At 40.2% G+C, this 11,011-nt stretch overlaps 1 protein-coding gene across 3 annotated transcripts in view; it reads right to left on the bottom strand.

Moving 5' to 3' along the window:
- Window positions 1-1,561: 1,561 nt before the first annotated feature.
- Window positions 1,562-11,011, bottom strand: part of acacb (acetyl-CoA carboxylase beta) — a 63,142-nt gene continuing 53,692 nt past the window's right edge. For all 3 annotated transcript variants that reach the window (XM_061906497.1, XM_061906498.1, XM_061906499.1), the window contains 7 exons: window positions 10,516-10,651; window positions 10,251-10,428; window positions 10,043-10,155; window positions 9,792-9,946; window positions 9,445-9,615; window positions 4,377-4,513; window positions 1,562-1,882 (listed from right to left, as the gene is read on the bottom strand). In XM_061906497.1, coding sequence (XP_061762481.1) covers window positions 1,756-1,882; window positions 4,377-4,513; window positions 9,445-9,615; window positions 9,792-9,946; window positions 10,043-10,155; window positions 10,251-10,428; window positions 10,516-10,651 — 1,017 coding nt within the window. In that variant the 3' untranslated portion in view covers window positions 1,562-1,755. The remainder of the gene's footprint in view (window positions 1,883-4,376; window positions 4,514-9,444; window positions 9,616-9,791; window positions 9,947-10,042; window positions 10,156-10,250; window positions 10,429-10,515; window positions 10,652-11,011) is intronic.

Raw genomic sequence — 11,011 nt, 5'->3', positions numbered from 1 at the left:
TACAGAAGACAAAGAACACAGCTTATATAATATACAGTCATATAAAATGGTGTTTCATGTTTCCTGTCCAATAGGTCCACCTTTAAGTTATTACCACATCAAAAAAGTTACGAAATTTAGAAATGCACTCCAAAAAAATTCCCTATATCTGTAATACACCGTTTTTGCATTTACAGTGGGGCAAAAAACTATTTAGTCACCCACCGATTGTGCAAGTTCTCCCACTTAAAACGATGACAGAAGTCTGTAATTTTCATCATAGGTACACTTCAACTGTTAGAGACAGAATGTGAAAAAAAATCCAGGAATTCACATTGTAGGAATTTTAAAGAATTTATTCGTAAATTATGGTGGAAAATAAGTATTTGGTCAACCATTCAAAACTCTCACCGATGGAAGGAGGTTTTGGCTTAAAATCTCACGATACATGGCCCCATTCATTCTTTCCTTAACACGGATCAATCGTCCTGTCCCCTTAGCAGAAAAACAGCCCCAAAGCATGATGTTTCCACCCCCATGCTTCACAGTAGGTGTGGTGTTCTCGGGATGCAACTCAGTATTCTTCTAATTCCAAACACGACGAGTTGAGTTTATACCAAAATGGATACATGGATGGTAGAGCAGAGGATTGGGAGAATGTCATGTGGTCAGATGAAACCAAAATAGAACTTTTTGGTATAAACTCAACTCGTCGTGTTTGGAGGAAGAAGAATACTGAGTTGCATCCCAAGAACACCACACCTACTGTGAAGCATGGGGGTGGAAACATCATGCTTTGGGGCTGTTTTTCTGCTAAGGGGACAGGACGATTGATCCGTGTTAAGGAAAGAATGAATGGGGCCATGTATCGTGAGATTTTGAGCCAAAACCTCCTTCCATCAGTGAGAGCTTTGAATGGTTGACCAAATACTTATTTTCCACCATAATTTACAAATAAATTCTTTAAAATTCCTCCAATGTGAATTCCTGGATTTTTTTTTCACATTCTGTCTCTCACAGTTGAAGTGTACCCATGATGAAAATTATAGACCTCTGTCATCATTTTAAGTGGGAGAACTTGCACAATCGGTGGCTGACTAAATACTTTTTTGCCCCACTGTAGGTCAATGTGGAGTGTAAACCACACTGAGTTTATATTATAATGGGTCTAAATGGGAAATATGTTGTTTTATTAAACAACATTCAACGTAAACAGCTCACCAGTGAAGCGTCCGTCCAGTCCATTGTCCCTTCTTAGGGAGTTAGCCCTTTCAGGAGGAAAACACATTGCAAACATGCCTGCACAAAGATGTGCATGATTAACAACCACTGACATTCATCTGATACTTGATGCGTGCTAAATGTTAGCACTGGTTACACAAGCCCGCACATGCACATTGTTACCAGCTAATGTCAGACTTCCTACCTGAAATATAGAAGCTGGTGCTGATAAAAGTATGTTGCATGTATAAATGCCGCTAAGCGCAATGTGCATTACAGTGATAATTTGCCAACCAAATGCAGAACTCCTATTAGTGGTCCGTCAAGATCTGCCAGTAACGTCCTTACACAGATATGAGACTTTAGTGGTTGTATGATCATACAGTCATATAATTTCAGAGAACAGCGATTCTCACTATTTTCTACAAACTCGTTCATTAAATAGCTCATCACGGTTACACTTTTAACAGTTGCGAGTGTATTTGGGAGAACACTTAACTTAGTTTCTTTTTTTTTTTTTAACCCTGCAAAAAGCCTTGAAAAGAGCTTCACGGTCTAGCTGGTGTTGTTGTTGTCCATGGTTGTAAGCAGATGCGAGAGCTTGGCCCTCTGGGATGAAGTGATGCTCTGGCTCATGTGGATGATGCAGTCCATGGCGACGTCAGGGTTGGCCTCAACCAGACTGAAAGGAATCAAGTTGGAACCAAACAAACACGTCAAGTCTCCTTTTTGCTTGGTGAAAATGTTATTGTAATTCATGCCTATCATGCCATTATCACTGACTGGCAACAACATATACAGTAGTATCTACAGTGGGGCAAAAAAGTATTTCGTCAGCCACCGATTGTGCAGGTTCTCCCACTTAAAATGGTGACAGAGGTCTGTAATTTTCATCATAGGTACACTTCAACCGTGAGAAACAGAATGTGAAAAAAAAATCCAGGAATTCACATTGGAGGAATTTTAAAGAATTTATTTGTAAATTATGGTGGAAAATAAGTATTTGGTCAACCATTCAAAGCTCTCACTGATGGAAGGAGGTTTTGGCTCAAAATCTCACGATACATGGCCCCATTCACTCTTTCCTTAACACGGATCAATCGTCCTGTCACCTTAGCAGAAAAACAGCCCCAAAGCATGATGTTTCCGTCCCCATGCTTCACAGTAGGTTTGGTGTTCTTGGGATGCAACTCAGTATTCTTCTTCCTCCAAACACGACGAGTTGAGTTTATACCAAAATGGATACATGGATGGTACAGCAAAGGATTGGGAGAATGTCATGTGGTCAGATGAAACCAAAATAGAACTTTTTGGTATGAACTCAACTCATCGTGTTTGGAGGAAGAAGAATACTGAGTTGCATCCCAAGAACACCACACCTACTGTGAAGCATGTGGGTGGAAACATCATGCTTCGGGGCTGTTTTTCCGCTAAAGGGACAGGACGATAAATCCGTGTTAAGGAAAGAATAATTGGGGCCATGTATCGTGAGATTTTGAGCCAAAACCTCCTTCCATCAGTGAGCTTTGAATGGTTGACCAAATACTTATTTTCCACCATAATTTACAAATAAATTATTTAAAATTCCTACAATGTGAATTCCTGGATTTTTTTTTTCCACATTATGTCTCTCACAGTTGAAGTGTACCTATGATGAAAATTACAGACCTCTGTCATCATTTTAAGTGGGAGAACTTGCACAATCGGTGGCTGACTAAATACTTTTTTACCCCACTGTATTGAAAGATGCTACTGTTGCTGCTAAAGAATGCACCTGTATGACCTTTGAAATACCTTCGTTCCGTCAACATGATCCTGTCATGGAACTTTGAATAAGACTGAATAGGTCGGGAAATCAACGTGTTGCAGCCTTTTTGCGTTAACCGTTTTTAAAAGGCAGTTTTTGTTTCCTGCAATTTTTATTGTCCAAAATAATGTTATGCCACTGAATGGAGTCGAGTCAAACACTATTCCGAGGCGGAAGACTCCCCTCAAGCTGTCCATTCAGACCCGCCACAAACTAAATGATCGGCTGTCTGGCTAAGCCGTTTCCCGCCAACGTGACAATGATTGACAAAGTTCAATCAGCAGTCATTTTTCTCCTATGTCGGACTCCATGTAAAATAAAGAAAAAAATCCAAACAAAAGGAGGCCTGTGCTCCACTTAAGTGGTAAATGGGTTAGCGCTTTTCTCAAAGAATTTGACACTATTTTCACCTGCTCAGTGACCTTGTGGTAAGACTGTCCACCCTGAGACCAGAATGTCGTGAGTTCAAACCCCCGGCCGAGTTATATCAAAAACTATAAAAATGGGACCCATTGCCTGCCTGCTTGGCACTCAGCATCAAAGGTTGGAATAGGGGGTTAAATCACCTAAATGATTCCCGAGCGCGGCCACCGCTGCTGCGCACTACTCCCTTCACCTCCCAGAGGGTGAACATGGGAATGGGTCAAAATATAGAGCATAATTTCACCACAACTAGCGTGTGCGTGTGGCTATCGTTGGGACTTTAACTTTAAAAATGAAAGGCCCTAACCACGACCCATCAGTGTCTTGCTCAAGAACACAACGGACGTGACTAGGATGGCGGAAGCCGGGGATTGAACCAGTAACCCTCAGGTTGCTGGCAGGGCTGCTCTACTAACCGAGCCGAGCTGTCCCCAAAATTGTGTATGTTGTTGAAATAAACCTTTGTGGCATAAACACGCCAACTGTCACTACTGAGAGTATAAGAACACAAGTTCGACCTCCACTGTCAGTCTGTGGATCCCTAACGGCTTACACTTTAGCCTTTTGACGGAGGACCTGTTTTGATCCTTAGTCAGGACATAAGGAGTAAACACTAAACTAAACCAAATCATCATCCAGTCTTTAAAACAAAGATATTAATTGTATTCCGTAAATTTTGTACAAAACAACTTAATTATTCAAACATCTTTTAAACAACGCCCCCTTCAAGACACGCCCTCGTACTTCAGCCTGTTATATCCCCCTCACTTCTAAAATCAAAATGTTGTCCCCGCACGTGAGACAGCCATGATTGACAGCTGCGAATGCCAATCATCTAATTGACAAGCCAAATGGCGCTTTATACAAAACTATAAAAAATGTAATTGTAACAATATAGACATTTATTTGTTTGTTGTTACAAGTAAATTATCGTATGTGTGTGTACCTGCGGATATGTTTCAAGGCATTTTCCCTTTTAAGGTACTTGATGTTCTCTCGGATGGCTGTTCGAGTTCCGTCCTCTTTAGACCAGTGTCTTTCAAGCCACTCAACAACTGCTTGGTTGTTATCCCATAGGTACGCCTGGTGATGGAGGAAAAAAAAACAAAACTGGTTGGGGATATGGACTACACATGGAAAAATAGATGATGACATACTAATACATGTTGCGATTATAAATACCATATTTTTCGGACTACAAGGCGCACTTAAAGGCCTACTGACACCCACTACTACCGACCACGCAGTCTGATAGTTTATACATCAATGATGAAATATTAACATTGCAACACATGCCAATACGTCCGGTTTAGTTTATTAAATTGCAATTTTAAATTTCCCGCGAAGTATCCTGTTGAAAACGTCGCGGAATGATGACGCTTATGTTGACGCGTGCTTGTGACGTTATTGGTTGGAGCGGACATTTTATCCCAGCACCACTCACGGCTAAAAGTCGTCTCTTTTCATCGCATAGATACACAGTATTTTGGACATCTGTGTTGCTGAATCTTTTCCAATGTGTTCAATTAATAATGGAGACTATAAAGAAGAATGCTGTTGGTGGAAAGCGGTGGATTGCAGCTGCCTTTGGCAAAAAAAACACAGCCAATGTTTCTTTGTTTGTTGTGAAGCTTTAACACAGAGCGGTCAAACTAACATGTTTCTCTACGTCAACCAGCAAGTTTTTGGATGGGAAAATTGTGATATTAAGTCGGCTCTTACCGGAGACTTGAGTGGATTATGCGACCTCCTCCTGCAGCTGTCAAAAAGGCAGCTGTGATCTTGGCTCCTCCTTTGGCTTTGACACTGGCGTTCACCGCAGCCCTCCGACTTTCAGGTATGACTTTATAATCTCACTAAAACACTAATAACACAATAAGCAGATAAGGGATTTTCCAGAATTATCCTAGTAAATGTGTCTAATAACATCTGAATCGCTCACATTGCCGTCGCCTGGAGCCGTCGCCTTTTTCTTTTTTTTTCCTTTCTTTTTTTAGTGCTTCACTCTAACTTTCCTTATCCATAAATCTTTCATCCTCGCTCAAATTAATGGGGAAATCATCGCTTTCTCGGTCCGAATTGTTCTAGCTGCTGGTGGCTATGATTATAAACAATGTGAGGATGTGAGGAGCCCTACAACCCGTGACGTCACGCGCACATCATCTGCTGCTTCCGGTACAGGCAAGGCTTTTTTATTAACGACCAAAAGTTGCAAACTTTATCGTTGATGTTCTCTACTAAATCCTTTCAGCAAAAATATGGGGCAATATCGCGAAATGATCAAGTATGACACATAGAATGGACCTGTCATCCCCGTTTAAATAAGAAAATCTCATTTCAGTAGGCCTTTAAAATCCTTTATTTTCTCAAAAGTTGACAGTGTGCCTTATAACCCGGTGCACCTAATGTATGGAATAATTTTGGTTGTGCTTACAGACCTCAAAGCAATTTTATTTGGTAGGAGGTGTAATGAAAAGTGTGGCCAGTAGATGGCCATTCGAACATAAGAGATTAGTGTAGACTGCAAGCTGACGCCTGTTAAATAAATGACGCTAGCAAGTACCCATAAGCAAACAAGCCCCAAATTTAGAAGCTTCATTAAGAATATAAAACATTACGCACGGCACTCAAATCTGTCAAAATGTCTTAGTACGATTTTGGTAAGCTACAAAGCCAAAACACTTGATGGAACGCAAAGAATTACGGGTAACATAGTGAGACGTACTGTGCTTCAACATAAGGGCATTATTATGGTGTGTGTATAAAGACCCCAAAATGGCACCTTTTAGGTGACATTAGGCCCTTTTCCATTGCAGGAACTTCCCCAATTACCCAGGAAAATAAAGTTCCTTCTCTGTTGCCACCAAAAACTACCCAGGTAGAATTAGTTCTTTTTAAGGACCTTTCGGAGTTCTTCCTAGCTATGTGGGACTTTTCTAAGCGACCGGGAACATTTTCGGGGCAGGCCAAGCTGTCGAACGCTGATTGGTTGAACACAGTTGGGGGTGTTCCTAAAACTTTTCTTTCAAACACACTTGTGTATTTCTATTACAACAAACTTAACAACAGAGAAAAAGAAGACCAAAAGGAGCTTTTGAAATGCAGGAACTTTTGTGGGACATCTGTGTGCTGTAGAACGCAGATCAGTGGAACTATTTTGGAGTGTTTTTACTCAGCCGTCGTCTTTAAACTATATTGTTGTTTATTATTTTTGCAAAATTAATTTCCATATGCGACGCTACGAGAAGTGGACGGAATCTGACAAAAATATTTATGGAGGAGTATGAAGCCGGACTGGAAGCGGCAAACTCAGGTGCTTACTACTGTGACTTGATTGGATAAATGTGGAAAAAAAGGAGGGAGCACACGAGTGGAACAAATGTAAATAACATCAAATATGAACTATTTACTTTATTACATGTTGTAAAAGTAGTCAGTGACACTCCATTTGTGTAGTTATTAGCTTCAACTCAAGCGAACAGAATGCCAATGCTAAAAAGCTAAAGCCAATGTGTTTGTGTTGTCTCAGTTTGAGATTAAGACTGTTACTGAAATGGACCAAAAGCAATCGTCTTTTGGAGAGGACAACTTTCTGACTTTTGAACAATGCGGAAAAAAGCCTGACTTTTTATGAACAATCCGGTGTCCTTTAGAAATCATAACGATTTGTATATGATTGCTTTGTTTTTGAATTACTTACTTTTTAGTAAAATAACTGTGACCTAATGTTGTCTGTTTATTTACATGGTATCAGTATAGAAATATAGAAAAACTCCTCCATTTGCCATCAGCCTGATTTGTATAAACTACACTGAACTGTGAAATGCGGTGGAAACACAAACCAGACACTTCTACAGGAACCTATAGATCCAGGAACTACTGGTTCCAGGAGAAGGGCCTATTATCTGGTATTTTTTTCTCAATATAATGCAAAACCAACTATTCTTACCTATTAGTAGCTGCTTTTGTGTATTAAGGATACACAACCGCATAGACAGTCCCTAAAATGTACACGCGTATGTCATTGTAGTCCGAACCCCGTAGTCAATAAACTCCTTTTTTGCTCTATTCTCTTGTTGTGGGTCATTCATCATCTGCTGTTGCCGTTTCTAAAACAAGGTAGAGTACAGTTCTAACTTATAGCTGTCAATAAACATGCTATGGAAGCACTAAAAACTACCAGTACAACAAAGATGACAGGCAGAAGACTGTCGAAGTGTTTAAAATGTAGAAAAAAAATTAATAAGACGACCCTTTCAATGGACTTTTTAATGCGGTGAGCTTTTTGTATGAAAATAGACTTTAATAGACCCACTCATCGGCAGTGCACCCTATGGTCAGAAAAATACTGTAATGCTGAAGGAACTAGAAAACCCCAAACCGGTGAAGTTGGCACGTTATGTAAATCGTAAGTAAAAACAGAATACAATGATTTGCAAATCCTTTTCAACCTATATTCAATTGAACAGAAAAGACAAGATACTTAACATTCAAAATGGAAAACTTTATTTTTTGCCAATATTAACTAATGTGGAATTTGATGCCTGCAACATGTTTCAAAAAAGCTGGCACAAGTAGCAAAAAAGACGGCGAAAGTTAAGGAATGCTCATCAAACACTTATTTGGAACATCTCACAGGTTCATGGGCTATCTGGAACAGGTGGGTGCCATGATTGGGTATAAAAGCAGCCTCCATGAAGTGCTCAGTCATTCACAAACAAGGATGGGGCGAGGGTCACCAGTTTGTGAACAAATGCGTGAGCAATTTGTCCAACAGTTTAAGAACATTTCTCAATGAGTTATTGCAAGGAATTTATGGATTTCCCCATCTACGGTCCATGATATCATCAAAAGGTTCAGAGAATCTAGAGAAATCACTGCACGTAAGCGATGATATTACAGACCTTCGATCCCTCAGGCGGTACTGCATCAAAAAGCGAGTTTAGTTTGTAAAGGATATCACCACATGGTCTCAGGAACACTTCAGAAAACCGCTGTCAGTAACTACAGTTTGTCGCTACATCTGTAAGTGCACGTTAAAACTACTAGGCAAAGCCAAAGCCATTTTTCAACAACACCCAGAAACACCGCCGGCTTCGCTGGGCCGGAGCTCATCTAAGATGGACTGGTGCAAAGTGGAAAAGTGTTCTGTGGTCTGACAAGTCCACATTTAAAATTGTTTTTAGAAACTGTGGACGTCGTGTCCTCCGGAATAAAGAGGAAAAGAACCATCCGGATTGTTATAGGCGCACAGATCAAATACCTGCCTCTGTGATGGTATTGGGATGTAAGAGTGCCCAAGGCATGGGTAACTTAAACATCTGTGAAGGCAACATTAATGCTTAAATATACATACAGGTTTTGGAGAAACATATGTTGCCATCCAAGCAACATTATCATGGACACCCTGCTTATTTCAGCAAGACAATGCCAAACTACGTGTTACAACAGCGTGGCTTCATAGTAAAAAGAGTGCGGGTACGAGACTGAACTGCCTGTTGTCCGGACCAGTGACCTATTGAAAACGTGTGGTGCAATATGAAGCCTAAAATACGACAACGGAGATACCGGACTGTTGAACAACATAAGCTGTACATCAAACAAGAATGGGAAAAAATTCCACATGAAAAGCTTAAAAAATTGGTCTCTTCAGTTCCCAAACGTTTACTGAGTGTTGTTAAAAGGAAAGGCAATGTAACAGTGGTAAAAATGCCCCTATGCCAACTTTTTTGCAACGTGTTGCTGACATTTAATTCTAAGTTAATGATTATCTGCAAACTAAAATTAAGTTTCTCAGTTCAAACATTAAAAATCTTGTCTTTGCAGTCTATTCAATTGAATAAATCATTGTATTCTGTTATTTACGAATTACACAACGTGCCAAATTCACTGGTCTTGGGTATTGTAATAAAATAAAATATAATTTCTATAGTCATACTTACCATTTCATTAGGTTCCATTGAAGCATTTTGCATGTAATGTTTACAGTATTTGCATGTGACACAACCACAAACCTTGACTGTTCCCTCCGTTTCAACAAACCAGCGCCGCAGCATGGACTGCATGTGACCGTCACTGAGGTCCTTGTTGGCCTGGAGAATCTCGTACTTCACTGTTTGCTCCAACAGGAGACGACGCAAACGCCAGTAGAAGAAGGTGCGTACATTCTTCCAATCTAAAATGTCCTAAAAGTCAGAGCAACAACTTCATTGGATACAGTAGGGCTGCAACGATTAATCGACTAAATTAGAGAAAGTTGATACTGTAAACTGTCCATAGCACTCACCATTAATACATCTAATAATGTGGTTGAAACATGTGAGCAGCATAAAAGCTTGATCGGAATACAGCACACACTTACATTGATGACACCTTTCTCCTGCATCCTCCCAGGAGTGTCATGGAGATCAACAAACTGCACTGCCACCTGGTGGTAGATGGGCAATAGGAACTCTTCCCTTGCTTTGAGCTTAGCCTCCAACTCTCTGTATTGCTTATCAGGCAGATCTAAAGAAGCTACAAAAAGTACACATGTACATTTATTTATCTTTTTATTATATTTTTATATTTGCAGAGTTTGCCTTGCTATTATGTATTTTAAAAGCATCTTACCCATTTTTTCAACCAGACCAGCATAGACAGAATCCAGTCTCCTCATGGTTTTTAATAGGTCTTTGTTTCTGAATTTGATCTCCACTGTGCCCTCAGCTTCCAGGACCCCACCTCTGGACATTGACAATGAGTTGGACTGCTAACCATCACTCACTCCTTCACTCGTTTTACAAACACACACAGTCCCACTGTCACTTGCATTACGTACCGGCTCTCTCTGTCTGCATACAGTTCCATACAGAGAGGATTAATGGTAGGGTCAATGACTACCCAGGACCCTCCTCTCAGCTCAGCATATGGTGGGATGTAGACCAACACAGGCTGATGGAATCTACGCAGGGCATCCACAATGTAAGCCCCAAACTTTAATATCTGGTCGTACATATCTAGGATAAGAAATGGAAACCCAAACTAATCACTGCATCATTCAACCAAGTTTTGCATGTGATGTTTTTTTTCCACACATTATGTACCTTTCATTCCACCTGAGAAGCCCCTCCAGTTGGCAAACAGCATGAGAGGTAGACGCTCGCGGTTGAAGTCGCAAATTGCCTGAGCTGTTTTAAAGGCCGAATCTGGAAACCACACTTGACCAGCCTGCTGCAGAACCTGGAACAAACACACATGGCCAATAAATTAGATATAGTCACAGCATAATATATAATAATGAGATACAATACAAGTACAACATCTATCTATCTATTTATCTATAATAAAGATAATACCTGTCAAGTATTATCAACATAACCAGAGGGCTATTAATTTTACTTGCTGGAGTGCATATTGTTGTAATTTATATTTGTGAACTACACTGCATTGTACTGTTTTTAGTGTTGCCTGTTCCTCAGTGAGGAGAGGAGCTATTGGCTATCCAAAAAGTCATCAGTTGATGCCATTGCCTCATTTGCATGACTGGTTGCAATGGACACCATTGGAGTTGCAGGAGAGAAAAAAAGTAAGTATAAAAAA

The sequence above is a fragment of the Nerophis ophidion genome, linkage group LG07 (genome assembly GCF_033978795.1).
Source record: "Nerophis ophidion isolate RoL-2023_Sa linkage group LG07, RoL_Noph_v1.0, whole genome shotgun sequence".
Lineage (NCBI taxonomy): Eukaryota > Metazoa > Chordata > Actinopteri > Syngnathiformes > Syngnathidae > Nerophis > Nerophis ophidion.
This window is presented reverse-complemented; position numbering and strand designations above follow the sequence as displayed.